The 15,636-nt window shown below is 37.0% G+C and overlaps 1 protein-coding gene across 1 annotated transcript; it reads right to left on the bottom strand.

Moving 5' to 3' along the window:
• Positions 1-2,763: 2,763 nt before the first annotated feature.
• Positions 2,764-15,334, bottom strand: GABRG1 (gamma-aminobutyric acid (GABA) A receptor, gamma 1; the record flags this gene model as incomplete). Its single annotated transcript, XM_010133943.1, has 6 exons — positions 2,764-3,042; positions 8,529-8,740; positions 10,679-10,831; positions 10,956-11,093; positions 12,365-12,447; positions 15,114-15,334. Coding segments are annotated over 6 exons (1,086 nt in total), but the record flags the coding sequence as incomplete, so codon positions are not given.
• Positions 15,335-15,636: the final 302 nt, after the last annotated feature.

Genomic DNA, 15,636 nt, shown 5'->3' with positions numbered 1-15,636 from the left:
GGTGGGGGGGGGCGTGTTTTTGCTGTGGTTTTTTTTTTTAATGGGTGGTTTGTTTTTTATTGGGGTTTTTTTTTTTTTTTTGAGTATCACTTAAATTTTTTTGAATCAAGTGTTTACATGCAGACCAGGAAGAAAACACACAGGACTAAAATAGTACATTTATTACATGCCATGTTACAGTTCACTGCATTCCCATTTCTATGCTCTCACTGTACTATGGGAAACTAAAATTATTTAATCAGAAACAAATGAAGTACACAGAAAAGTTTGTCAACAGACAGAAGCAAGTGTATCCATAAGCCAAACAGCCATAACATTTAATAGGTTTAATACGCCATTACATTGTTTCATAGAAATTAGAGATGAAAGACTTCTTATCCATCCCTTGCCAATTCTGGATGTTTTCTGCTCTCCAATTCAGTCACTGGAGGCCGATTGGCAATTGACAACCACATGAATAGAAAAAGCTAACTAGATGTGCCAGAGGAGAGGAGGCTGTGAAATTTGTGTTTTCTCTTGTGAAGTGCCAGGTTCTTTCAACTTCCTTTTGTTTAAAGGTGAATTAATGAAACTTGTGAGCTCACAAAATCTGGGCCTTGTACTGTGCAGGGGATAGTCTGCTTTTCAAGTACACATCCAACATACTGCTACTGAAGCCACCTTCATCCCTCCTACAGAGGTATGTGTTTAATGTGCTGTCAGAAAGCATCAAACTGCACTGTGGAATTAAAACCAACACTTTTCCACTGTAGTGAACACTTTCTGAAAATTAGACTCTAAAGAAACAATAAAGGAAAGTAGATCAGTCTTGTTAATGATGCCACATTTCTACGCTCGATCTAACAGTCAGAAGTTGGGCTCAGAAAGGTCATGTAACAAATAACGTCAGCCAACCTTGACTGTGGGCTTTCAGATTCTCTCAATCACTTTCATCAGCTAAATACTGATACAAAGTTTGCATTAAAAAGGGATCTTCTCTGTCACACATTCTTTCAGAATCACTGCCCATAGTCTGGCATTCTCTATTAAACTTTGGGCCCGAACACTGAAGCAACATTTCATCTGAAATGTGTATTGCATATCATATCTCATTACTGGTATCAACTGGAATATAAAAATACATTAATCTTTTCTAAGAAATTCAACAGAAATGTTGGGGGAAGGGGGGTCTTTCATGTATCATTTTCTATTATTAGCCATTAATCATGTCTTTATCTCCAGTACTGAACATCCTTACCTACAGCCAAATGCTAATCCCATTAATCCTCTTTAAAGACCTGTAAGGTCTTCTGTGTAATTCTGACTTTTACTTAATGCATATCTTAATTTTACAGTGATTTTTGCAAGCTCACTTGAGACCAGGTTTTTTTTTTTGAGAAAGGAGGAAAGACTGCATTTTTCCATTACGAAGACAATGGATTTAAAAATAGAAATGAGATACTAAATGCTGCCAGCCACCAATAGTCAACACAGAGAAGTCAGTCCAGAAAGGCTACTACTGAAGAACTGCTATCACAGTGAACAGAAGCTCTGACCACAGAAAGGCTTGGAGAACTGGTCCTATGGTTTTGGGGGGGATACATCTCTTCATGGAGAAGGATCTGCAATGCATAAGGATTATTTTAACATACACACACACACACACACACACCCATAAGAGGGATTTTCCATTAGAAACAAACAAATATCAAGGAGGTAATTAAACAGCAATCACTAACACAGGTTCAGTAAATCCATACCATTTGGCTTTGGCTCAGTGAGTAGCATGTCCCGTAACAAGAAGACTCTACAAAATCATACTGAATGTAAAGTGGAGCAGGTCACACCCTTAGGGCTGGAGATTTAACACTGGCTTTGAAAACACGGACTACAGCACTGTTACAAGTTTTCCAAATTCTGATGACACATTCTACCAAATGTAGAGTTATGACTTTTTCTCTGGCCCTGAGTATGAATGAGACAAAGAAGAGGAGAATGTGGAGGATGTGAAGAGCGTTCTGGCTTAATGGTCAGAATCATGGCCAACATCAGTCTGGTTTCCATGAAATGAGAAAGCAATGGCAGCTGTGTAGGAATTTTTGAAAGTTGTAGCCCTCTTGGAGAACTTCAGGGAATTTACAACAATGAAGTAATTGCAAAAGAAGCGCAGACATAAATGTAATCTAAGGTTGAAAGCCAAAAGCCTGTATCAATGGTCAAGATAAGACAAACTCAGAATTACTCTTGGTGGGTTTTATTGATATATCCATTTCTTGTTGCTCTATTCTCTGCATTCTTTATAAATCTGAATGTGATTAATTATGACTTAATCACTTATTTAACATACTGGAAAATAGACATGGCTCTTTTCAACTTTTTAAAATCAGGGATTAATAATATTATCACCCATTTTATTAAGGCTTTCTTTTTAAAGGTGTAAGAGTTGCTACAAAATTCATCTGCATTATCATTCTGGACTAAAATTGAAAGCTTACGTAGAACTGTTTGGTTAAATAACTTAGCCTCTTGTCTCTGAATTTTGTTAGAGCTGGACAAAAAATTTGCGTGTTCAGGCAAGTTAAATCTTAAGGGTGTTTCTTTTAAAATTTTCAATCCAAAATATCAGTATCAGTTCTATAATTGATCCTCTCATTGTTTCAAATCTTTAAAGCATCCAAATAATTTGAGACATTTTGGATCGGCTCTAATGTTTGACTGCTCACTGAAAAGTGTTAATGACTGCTCAGTTAACATTTTTTTCTGAGTTTGTCAAACCTCTGAAACTTATAGATAAAGATAGCCAATCCAGTAAACAAGATTGAACAATGCAAAGGCAGTTGGAAAGAATATTCGAGAATAGGAGTCAATTTTTGCAATACGGATGTGTATTCTTCCTTCTCTCCAAGATCCTGTGCGGCAGTCTTCAAAACAACAAAAGAAGCTAGCACAGTCTTTCCCTTCTAGGCACTCATATCCATAATCATCATCACGTTCAGGGAGATGATTAATGTTATTAATTGGAATTAGTGTTGATCCAGGTCGAAGAGCAATTGTAGGTGGTTTCTTAAGAAAAACAGAAAAGAAAAAACACAGTTTTGCAGGTTTTTTTCCTTACGCTCACATTAAATAATTCCATAGTGTTTTCATAGCAAAAGCCAATATAAGAACCTTCAGTGAAACACAGAGAAATTCTAATACTAAAGAAAACAGTTTGACGACCTTTACAAATTGTGAATTGTTGTATATAATTAGCTCGTGCAGGCAGAAGATTGTGAATGATTTTCACCTGCCACAGTGAAATTTGGGTTGTGCTGGGACTTGGGAATAGTGGATAATTAGTTACACAGACAGGGTTCGCTGATCCCATCTACACAACACAAATGAACATTTTGAAGTCAGTCACAGCTTGACATCTGGGTTACAAGCACCTCCACAAGCAAGCTATAAGCATCACTACCAAGGGACTGATGACTCTCCCATCGTTTGGAGTCTTTAGAATGAGACAGGAAGCTGTATTTTCAGGGAAAAAAAATGTAATGGGATTAGTACAGCACCAGTGGTGAAGTTAAGAGACTGTGACACATAAGGCCAGGCTATGTCACCTAACCCTGTGACATCAATTCCCTAAACAATATGCCCTGCCTTTAGAAACCAAGACACGAAGAAAAATTTCTTCACTGAAAGAGTTATCAAGTACTGGAACAGGCTGCCCAGGGAAGTAGTTAAGTCCCTATCCCTGGAGGTACTTAAAAGATGTGTAGATGTGGTGTTCAGTTTCATGGCTTGAAGGTGGACTTGGCAGTGCTGGGTTAATGGTTGGATTTGATCATCTTAATGGTCTTTTCCAAAGAAAACGATTCTATAAGACTCCTTAGGAGAATGCCATTCAAGTCAGTGAAACTGACTTAATTCAAGTCTTAATTCTTATTTTTACTTTCTGTGGTATAACTCAATCCTCTTGCAATCTAGTAAAAACTCAGTGTAATAGATTTTAAGGTTCATAAATAATTTTCATAGAAAAAAATCTGGATGCCTCATTGCCTAGTGCATATACTGTTTGCTATCCTTTTTCTCGCCACTTCTGCCTTTTCACCTTCTACTTCCACTACCACAGTCCATCTTTCCCCCTTTCATTATTTTGTTTCCACCAGTTCTTCACTCTTTATCCTTGTTTTCCTGAATATTTCAAATGAAATCCTCTTTCTCTGTCTGTCCTTTCTGCTCTTTCTAAATCTCATAGCTTTTTGAAATGCTCCATAATGCTCCTTCTTTCAACCCCCCGCCTTTGGCATCTCTTCCAAAATTTTCAGACTGAAAGTAGGGTTACATCAACACTACTCTTGCATTGTCTTCTCTCTTTTCAACCATGTCTGTATTTTGTCATGTAAGGAACAAATATAGCAGGAAAAGATGCAGTCAGAAGAATTAACTGTGACTGAAGTATAGAGAAGAATCTCTTTTAAGCAATTATACATGATAGGCAATGAAAAAATTATGGGGAAAAAATGAAAAGCAGAAAGCCATATCATTTAGCTTTTTTCTGTGTTTTAGACTCCTGTGCCCCACTTTCAGGGAATTACTTTGGCCAGTACAGAGATCTCTATACATCGTTAAGGAAGCATTCTATTGCTGCAGGGACATTTTACCCAGTGTCCCAAGGGGTGATGTTAAAGCAGTGCAGTATCCACTATGTTTTCAAAAAGCTTTATTTAATAAGTGTCTTTACCAGAGGAGGATTCACACAGACTGCTGTTTCAACACTTTTTAGACATGTTGACCTAGGGAGCTAATTATCGTCCTAAAGGACCTCATTATTCTTTTCAGTTATGATAAGATACTGACAATACTAACAAACAGCAGTTACATGCTTCTACCCTAATTTGAGGTATTACAAACAGGACTTTTTAAAATAAAACATAAAAAAGTAAGTGGTTTTTTTTTTTAGTTTTCAAAGTCATTAGTTTGTCGAAGATGTATAGGGAAAGACGCTTAGTTCTGATACACGCCTACTCTGCCTTTACAAGAAATTTTCTGACTGTTGGTTCTGCCAGTGTAAGATTCATGGCATGATTCGTTTACACTAGCGGGAAAAAATAAGAATCCTCAACTCAGAAACACCATAGTAGGAGTTAAAGATAACAGTACTGCTTTTCACTGCTCATGTCACCAGCACATGAACCTGGCTACGGAATTATAGGTTCGAAGAGGTGGCCTGAGAGAGGCAGAAAGACAGTGCCATCTTACAGGTCTAACTACCTACAGGGAATGCATAAAATGTGTATAAGAAAGAGACAGCATGAGGGAAAAGAGGAAAAAAAGACCAACGCCTCACAAGAAAATGTCCTTACATCAACTGGCAAAGACTTAAAAAAAACCAAGTAACACATAGTTACAGTACTACATGCTGATTGTTCATATACATGCCTTTGGATATTGTAGATAATACTCCAGGTACAGTGAGAAGCATTTATAATACACTCTGATAGGATCAAAACCAAATTATTCTGCATTAACACTAATACATGTACAAAAGAAAGCCATCGTCTGTGGAGATAGCAGCTCAGGTACGCATTCACTTCAGGTGAAAGGATGGTCAGCACAAGATGCACAACTAATTAAGTTTAATCTTTCCTACCCAAGCTCATTATCCTTATTAATGTAGATTTACATAAGCCAATACATGCTACCTTTCTTGAATGATGACAGCACATATTTTGTAAAATAAAACTGCTGTAATCATTTGTAAAGTCTCACCATTTTTTCACAAGACCATTTATTGCACCTTATTGCCATCATTTCCTGGAATAATAGAAGACCTATACAAGGCAAGGTTTCTAAGGAAAAAAAACCCTGTAAACAAGAACTTTTCAGAAGGAATTAAACCCAATATTTTAATTAAATTGGTGTTTTGAGTTACATATCCACAGCAACAACAGAATGAACAGAAGTCTTCCACCAAGTGGGAAAAAAATTGTAATTTTACCACTTCTCATTATATAACCAGATAGCTTCTTTTATTGTTCTATTTGGAACAAAAGAAAATACAGCTTTTTATAAAATGTCAAAACTTATTTATCAAATTAGAATCCTTGCATCTAAGTATATTAAATTTAATTCCCCCCCCCTTTTTTTTAAAGTAAACTCTTATCTAGTATGGTCTTATAGCACTAATGTGCCAAAACATGTTTAAAAAATTCTGTGTCAAAAGATGGTTGTTTTCCAACTACCCAGAAAGAAAAATCATGCTTTAAGAAAACAGCAAAACACAACTGAATGTTGTTTTGAGTATTATATTGCTAATATTAATCTCAGTCCAAATTCCAGCTATTTATTCAATAAGTGTCATAGTTTCTATCTCACCATTACTCTACATTTTAAATTGTCATATGCATTGAAAATCTCAAAGCATTTGGCAGATTATTGCTCAAATGGCTGATGTGTGAATAGATTCTGGGAAGTCTCATTACTTCATTCAATAGAGTATACTTGCAAAACACTTCAATGGCTTTTCATCTGCTAGCAGCTGATCTTTAATAACTCCCTGGTTTGAACAAGCAGTATTTCCTCCCCTCTTCCTTTTCTCCTTGTTGTGCATGCTGAGAGCAGACCTACTTCAGCTCCCTGTTCCCTAAGTGTTGTTGAGACATCATTGCAACAACTTAAAACTGAATCTGCTATGCTAACTCTGGGAAGTTCCCCAAATTCTGCAGCCTGAGTTATCTTTTACCCTCACTGCTCAGCTGTGGTCCTCGCTAAAGCCTGTTTTCCATTCTTGCCACTGTGCCCACATTTCCTTCTGCCACTAAGAGGAAGGAGGTCTGAGGTTTCCATTTTCCACGGATTCTCTGAGGAATCCATGTGATGTCTGACCAAGGAAGCACAGGGCAGTGTTCACCCTTCACTATTAGCCTTGTCCTAAATACACACTTCCACCTGGACCAGCTCCATATGAAATGAAAGGGTTCTCATTTCCCAACTATTAAGCCACAGCAAACCCGTAGTGCCTTCGTAAGAGAGTCTTCCACAGCAGTGCCACTCAAAACGGGTGTACCAGTGCTTTCTGACACTAGTCTCAGAATGGATATGGTTTATAACATGGTTTCTGAATTTCCATCTCTGGGCTTCTGTAAATTCATTTAAATTTCTGCTTGATCTTATACAGGTAGCATTCAACCTTCACCCATGTCCTGGTTTTGCTGGGACAGAATCACAGGTCTGCCATGGTCTGTAGGCCATTAGCAGTTTCAAGCCAGTCGGAGCAGCTGACCCAAGTTGGCTAACGTGTATCCCATACCATACACATCATACTCATTATAAAGGGGGAAGTTTGCTAAGGAGAGGGGGGGGCCTCCTGCTTGGGTTCCCCCTGGCACTGCTTCTCTTTCTCTTGCTCCTGGGGACTGCTTTCCCATTTATTCTGACCACTGTACATTCTCTGTGCTGAGTAGAACTTTGTATATATTGGCATTTGGTACCGGTTTAGCTATTTCATTAAAACCATTTCCTTTCCCCGATCCCCCTTGTTGGCTGGAGAGGGGTCATGGGTGATAGAGCAACTGCTTATAGTTTAGCCCTGGATATCGGCTACACATAGACAACCCAGAAAGACAACTGATATTACGATTCAGCTATGCTTCAATTTCCTTTGATGAAATTATCTGGAAGGGGGATTTATAATATTATCCTTTCTTTTATTCTTTCCTAAATATGACCATGATGAAGCCTCAGATATTAAGGGTAGCGTTTGAATGAATAAGCTATTTAATGCCTTTACTTCAATGGTTTATTACTTTAAAGATTAGTTTTAAATATTTGTATTGGCTTCCTACAATAAATTCTTTGGAAGTTCCAATGTTCTTACTACATGAACAGACAGTGTCTTAAAATTGAGTAATAATTGTTCCTGAGCTATGTGGTGATTCACACCATACAAACATCAACTTGTAAAAGCAGAAGGTTATTTTACCAGAAAGAAACACGGAAGTAAATTGGGGGAAAAAAAAAGTTAAACTATTATTTCTGAAGTGAAGGGAGTCAGAATACTGACCAATAATAGGCACTTTTTGCTTTGCAAAGCTAGCGAGGTAAGATCTGGGTTAAATGATGCAGATCCAAACAAATCCTCATACCTTCAGTGCATTTAACATTATCTCTACCACTACAGTCTTATCTACGGTTCTTTGTCAGGTGCTTCTTCAGAAGCACTGTGCCCAGTCAGGACTGTCACCACAGGCTCATACTCTGTGGACATCTATAGAAGCACCAAGGGCTTGAGCATAGCATGGAAGCATGGAATATTATATCAAACCATCCTCTACCTCAGGCTCATGTGTTCTCACTCACATATGAGTAGAACCATCTAAAGCCTTTCTTCATTAGTAGTATTTACGGATAATAAGTACAAGCTCCCAACTGTAAAAACTTATAAAATGAATATCAGTGTTAATTATCCTTGAATAATAGCCCTCTACTGGAGAACCAGTATCTCAAAACCAGTGCTACGATAAAAAGCATTCTGTGGGGTTTGTTTCTTGTTTGGCTAAACTTACTGATGGCTTAGATTTTGCCTTCTTTTCTTTTCCTTTGTCCCCTTTTCTGTTGCTGGTAAAGTAATGCAAGGTGCCATATTCCATCAAGGCAGCAAACACAAAAATGAAGCAAACGGAAACAAAAAGGTCCATTGCTGTCACGTAGGAAACCTTTGGGAGTGACTTCCTAGCAATTGTACTCAATGTTGTCATGGTCAGCACTGTTGTAATGCCTGTTTGAAAAAGAAAAAAAAGACAAGAAGAGGGAAGTCTATAAGTCATCCAATCATATTGTCACAAAAATTTCCTCAAATTAGTCCATAATTCATCCACGAGTCATATAAGAATTGAGTCACAGCAGGGTTCACTGCTGATCACACCTAAGCATATCAGTGCTCTCACAAGAGGCCACCCCTATGGATACAGCGGCCACTGTGGGATCATACAGAAGGCAGCACATTTCACCTTCAGTTTAAATCCCTCTCATTTCCAACGCACACCGAATAACAATGACACTGAGAAAGTTTGTGTAATTTTATAAATCTGTTATAGAATACAGACATAACACACATAATAGACAGATAAAAATAAGCACACAAATTTTGCAAGTGCAAAATAGTCCTTTGGCTCTTGAAAGATTAAAACATACAAAAGGACACATTCAGAAAAAAAGGTAAAATATTTATCACTGATTTCAAACTTTCAGAAAAAAGAGAAAAAGGAATAATATTTTCAAGTGTTTGCTTGTGACATGTTGCGATCAAACTGGATGACCTTCATGGCCTTTCTGGTCTTGTTATCTAAGTCACTATGTATTTATTTAATACAGTGTCTTCAGTGATAAAAAATGTTTCTCTTTATTCATTTACATACAAGCTAATTAAAAGAACAAACAGGCCTTAATAATGATGTGTTCAGAATCTCAACTACACCACTCTTTACTGGTTTAACATTTAGAATGTGTTAACACTTTCTTCTTATATTTGATGCTTCAGAGAGACACAAAGCTATTTCCATAGTAGTCCAAAATTAAGATGTGACCTTCCTTTTGGAAAGCAATACTTGAACACAAAAATACTTTGCTATTTAAGTGTCCAAGCCTATTGCAAAAAATGTCTTACACTAGTCCAAGGCTTGGATTTTCTTCCCTTACTTTTTCATGAGGCTACCGAGTCATGCTCATTTTTGATAGTTTCTTCCTTGACTCATTAATCTTGCAGAATTGCCTGCACAGTGGTCCAGTTTCAGTGGGAAGGGCAGAGAGTTAATAGCCTGGACTCACCCTTCTGGTAGGAAATGCTCCCATAACATGGGAATAGTGTGTTCACAATCCTCTAAGCTGACGAGGAAAATTAACTCACATCTCTCATTTCCTAAGATACGCTCTCAGCTCTTGATCTTCCCCCAAAATAGGTCATACTGCCGTCACTGGTTTTACTAAAAGCATCTGTCACTGCTAAGCTCAAGGTTGCACTCCACACACCCCTATTTATTGTGCTTTGTGTGGGGACTACGACTCTTCTCCAAGGCAGTGCATGAACCATAGACAGTCAAATGTAGGAGACTGACACCATGATAAACTAACTGGTCAGCCAACGTGACACTAACACAGAATTAGTTTTTGCGGGTTTTATCCTTAACTGCTTTAAGTGCAACTTTGGTTGCAAGTTTTATGTCCTATCCCGGGCTTAGCAGAACAATTGAATCATATTATTAAAAAAACCAATACCACCACCACCACCAAAAACCAAGAGAAAACCCCTGAAAACCACATCCTCATCATTTTCGCCTGTGTAGTAATAACATCCTTTGTTCCATGATGCTGAGTGAAGTTTAATATTACTTGTCAGACTAATGATTCCCATATTGCCATCCCTGCAGATGACAAAAAGAACATAAAGGAGAAAAATTGTATTTACGTGAACAACAGCAGATCCACAAAGGACTGGATCAGGATTTTCAGATTTCCATTCTCAAAACTCTCCTCCTTAAGCCTTGCCTGTGAAACCACAGCAGGATCCTCCTACTCTTAATCTTGCAGTTCAAGAGAAAAGGTGACCAATGGTCACCATTTGAAGTGGAATAAAGCGTGATTAATTTACTCCCTGCTGTACATTTGTATTCCCGAGGAGTACCAGAGCCTTCAAGGTTGAAAAAAAAGACATTCTTACCCAGAGAAGTCCTCGCAGGAACTGCATCCTTATTGATCCAAAATGACACCCATGAAAGAACAACTGTAAGTATACAAGGAATGTATGTCTGAATAGTAAAATATCCCATACGTCTGCTGAGATCAAAGAAGATTGTCATAATAATATAATCACCTATAAATTAAAGAAAGAAAAGAAATACTTACATGACATTGAAAATGGTTTTCAGTTTATCTTCACCTGTTAGTCTTGTTCTGCTTAGATATTACATGAAGTAAAACCTAACACTTTGGCTTACCTGACAAGGTATGAGAAATTTCAGTTGTATTTCGTAACCCTACAAATGCAAACTGATACAACCTCCAGTATTTTGGATCTGCCACTTCAACAGAGGTTTTCTTCCATTTGTATTCAATTTCATTTCTGGGATATCCATCTAGAATAAAACAAACCAAATCAATCATTCAGCCACAGCACATACTAAAGCATGTTTTGTCATCTCTGAAGTTGCTTATAAACTAAACCTGGGTTATACATACAGTTATCAGTGAAAAAGCCAATCTATGGCCCACCTGATATACTTCAGATTTAACCACAAAATATCTGGCTTCAGTTTTAAGCCTAGCTACATCTATGATTGATCTAATGCTATCTAAAGTCACGTTTAGGAAATATCTACACAATATTCTAGAACTCAGATATGAAAAACTGTTTCAGAATCATTGCTATGAATTAATACACAAATGTAATAACATTATCATTAAAAGACCACAAAGACCTTAAAAGGACAGACGCTTATTAGCACATAATTTCATAAAATACCTATTGAAGTTTATTGAAAATTTCTTTGTCTATTATTGCCAGAATGGATTTTTGTGGCCTGATTCACTGTCCAGTGCTTCAGCTTTAAGGAAGTGAAATCTTCTTGATTCTTACGTGCCTCACATTATCTTGCAGAAAGGTAGAAATGAAACTAAGCAAGTCCCAGTGTGTGGCACAAATATTTAATCAACAGAGCTACCAAAGCTCATTTAGCTGGAAGCTCTCAAGAACGAAGTATTAAACGAAAACATTAATTTCAAAAGAATCACTGAACTTTGATTTCATTGCCTATTAGGTTTCACATTTAGGAACGTCATTTAGCTGTGTTCAGGTGGTTTGGGTTTCTTTTGCACAATTCCCTTAGGAACTTTTTTTTTTTAATATAGTTTATATGGAAGAAGTCTGAAAGTTGTGGTTCTTGCTCACATAAGTAAGTCCCACTATAAGGGAAAGGACTTCTTGTACTGATTAAGTATTTACAGAAATAGGATGAAGAAGAAAGACCTTATTTTTCCTTTTAAGTATATCACATGGAACTAATTCGAAGCTGGCAGGACTGGCAGGCATAAAAAATGAAGTTTTTTCAGGGCAATATAATAACATTAACTGGAATGGGTTTTGTATCAAACTAACAAGCAGTAAGATTATTTTTAAAGTTACACCTAAATGAAATGCATGTAATTCAGCTCAGTCATTACTGCATTTAATAATGCATTAAATAATGCAATAAACAATGCAATAAACCTAATCAAAACATAAACAAGTCAGTTCTTTCCTTCACTACAAGGCTTTAAAAAGTAAACAATTCTCTCTTGACGCCGGAATTTAAGGAAATGCAAAGCCTGAATGTAAACAGAAAAAAAAAAAAAGTATTTTACCACCTACAGCTTGAAAACTCCAGTGGACAGGAGTGTTCATCCATAGGAAAGTTATGAAGCTGAAGATAACATTCAGCATTAATTGTCAGCCTAATTAGAAAAGGAAGGAGAAAAAAAAAGAAAAAATTATTACATTCAAGCATCCAGATGCTTCAGACTAGATAGTAAAGAACATGCACAGAATTAAATTTTGCCAATTAATGGATGTTACACATAGCCAACTGAGTATCTGCAAAAAACATCCAGCATCGCTGCCAAAGAACAAAACCTGTCATATGCATCCTGAAGACCTTTGTTGTTTCAACTGGCATTTCAAGCCATTTTAAAATTTCAGCTGACTTGGGGGTCCTCTCAGATATCTTCCAGAAAGAAGGGATAAAAGGAGGGTCTGAGGGCAGAGCAAAGAGGGAAGTTTATGATAGCAAAGAAAGGAAGTTTCTGAAGAATGTATTCGTCACGTCAAATTGCATTTGGTGTCACTGTATCTGGTGGTTATACACATGAAAGTGGGGGCACTCATGGACTTGCTCTTTACTCATGAAACAGCTCTGGTGAAGACAGTAGCAAGGATAGGAAAGATCAGACTTGGTATTTCTGCTCATTTAACATCTAAATCATTCAAGTAATTCATGTAACTAATACACATTTTGGAAAGAGTTTAGGACTCATAATGTTATCATGAATCACTGCTTTTGAAAATACCATCACAGACTTCCAAAGAGCTTCCAAGAAACCAACGAACAAGACAATTTTACCAATTTTCACTAGGAAGCTAGAGTAAGGGGCTAGGCTCCAAACTGCCTTCTTTGCATTTAAAATACTCTCTCTTTTGCTGGTAACACTGTGAAGAAAGTCAGAACATCTTCTAAAATCAGCTTTGAAAATTAACATAATGTTTACATACTTGACTGTATGTAAGACTTACATAGTAGACAAAGTGATAGGGAAAGGAAGATCCTACCACACACTGCCAGAAAGCTCTATAAGTCTGTGAACAAAGTGTCTACACAAAGTGTCACTCGGACTTTTCTAGAAAGAGAGAGGTTTATAAGGGAAAGTGGATTTCTTGCCATATACTGGGGTGGGGGGTCAGGGAGAGTCAGGGGATAGGGTGTGTGAGGAAAGAAACACACACACACACCCCTTATTTCCAACTAAAACACTTCCATCCCTCTGAAGATGCTCCTCAAATTTGACAACTATGATATATTCATTTATTGCCTCTGTCTTCCATTTTCAACCTTTGGATAGTCAAACACTTAAAGAAAAGCAAACCTAGACTTTTACTAAAAACACCATCAGATCCTATTATTGTTCCTTCAATAACCAACCCATGAATGCCTCAATGTTATTCCACATTAAGCCAAATTCAGGCCATATCTTCATCCATACAGATGCTTGCATGTTGCATATCTGGGTGAATACCTGTTCCACTGTTTTATTACTAGCTCATTCTAGTTCATAGCTCATACTCTAGCACAGTAATTCTAACCTATTGCTCTGGGAGAGCTCACAAGGGGGTTTTTGTTGTGATTCTTTGTTTCTTTGTGTCACTTAGACCCTGTTTAAAATAAATTGTACATTGAAACCGAATGGACAATAGAAGGGTAAATTCCAAGTATGACTAGAATTGTCAGATACAGAAAGAAAAAGAAATATTAGCATGTCAACTGAAGAGGCTCTCTAGAGATTTTTATAAACACCTGCACAACAAACTGTTTAAAAAGTGCTCTTCAGAGATATTTGTATGCCCTCAAATGAAGCATACTAAGAAAAAACCTGCTGGAGAAAATCCTTTTAAAACATTTGAATTCTTCTTACTCCTGATACAGAAGAATTCGTAAATTGTTCATACAACACAACTAGCCTGTATATGAAAACAACATAAATGATTTAAAGTAATTAAATAGTGCTACCTTTTGTTAAAAGTAAATAAATAAATAAATAAATAAATAAATGGACCTTAAGAGCAGAATCAGATGTATAGCATCCTCTGCATGGACTGCTTCTTGAGCCACTCCTAATCTACTGCAAGATTTTTCAGGCATACTTAAAAAATAAAACAGACACATGACCCTAAAATGCTTTCTGTAGACCACAGCCTTTCTTAAATGCTGGAAAAGTGACTGCGAGATCAGTACAGATAGCCTACATGGTAAGCTTAAAAACAGCCCAAGCATCCCCCACCGCCCAAGAAGAATTATCACCCACATATTTGCTTATGCCTTATGTGAATAAAATTTGATTTGTTGATTTTGATAGCTTGCAAGGGTAAACATGTTAGGAAGCATATGCAGGACTGGGCCTTAGCTTTAAGCAAACTTACAGTTTTTATTATCTGAAGAATTTCATATTTTACTTACAGAATATGGTTTGGTGGAAATTCGATACTGAACTATTTAGAACAGAAGTCTGAAAATCAGTTATTGACTGGATCTACAATATGTTAGTGACAGGCCACCATGGTGCTACATGCCATATAAGATTTTTTTTTTAATCTTGCCTGTACCTAAATGAGATTAAAATTTGCTATGCCCTTCACTTGTCTTTACGCAATTACCTAGGCAGTATATTTCAATACTCTTAATTTCATGTTTTTCATGATCAATTTTCTTTTCTCCTTTAGTAAACTCCTTGAAAATTCTTGTGATCTACAACAATAGAGATGTCAAGGATTCAGTTCACATTCATTATTTTAATATTCCTGGGCATAAAAAGTTTGCTTTTTTTTTTCTATCCAGTTAATAAAAACCCACCTTAGAGTGTACAAAACTCTTCCATCACTCCAGATGCGAAGCAAACGATTTGGAGTTGTAATCCAGTGAGCATCAGATTTCCTTGAGTTCCGGAAGAAAGTGTCTGGAATCCAGATTTTTCCAACCATATTGCTATTAAGCATAAGCACCTTCATTGAGCTGTTAAATTTTAGACGACTGTCATACCAAGTCTGCGCAAAAATTATATCTATAGTGTATTCCTAAAAACAGAGAAACAACCATATATATCTATGTATATGGTTATCAAAGTCTGCAAGTCAACTACTTTTAATTCATATATAAATCCAAGGCCACTTCTATTCTTTTTCGTAAAACTATTTGCATAGGACACAACATTCTGAAACAGCAAACGGAGAAGATATAGGCTGATGAAAGATGCGCTCAGCCTTCTGTCCCTACCTCCTCTCCCCTGACACACATATTTTAGTTAAGGAAGAGGAAGCATGACGGGAGCTTGCTCTAACTTGGAGGTCCCTGCAACCACCCCTGGGGGACCTGGACA

This window comes from Buceros rhinoceros, unplaced genomic scaffold, assembly GCF_000710305.1.
Source record: "Buceros rhinoceros silvestris isolate BGI_N320 unplaced genomic scaffold, ASM71030v1 scaffold39653, whole genome shotgun sequence".
Classification (NCBI taxonomy): domain Eukaryota; kingdom Metazoa; phylum Chordata; class Aves; order Bucerotiformes; family Bucerotidae; genus Buceros; species Buceros rhinoceros.
This window is presented reverse-complemented; position numbering and strand designations above follow the sequence as displayed.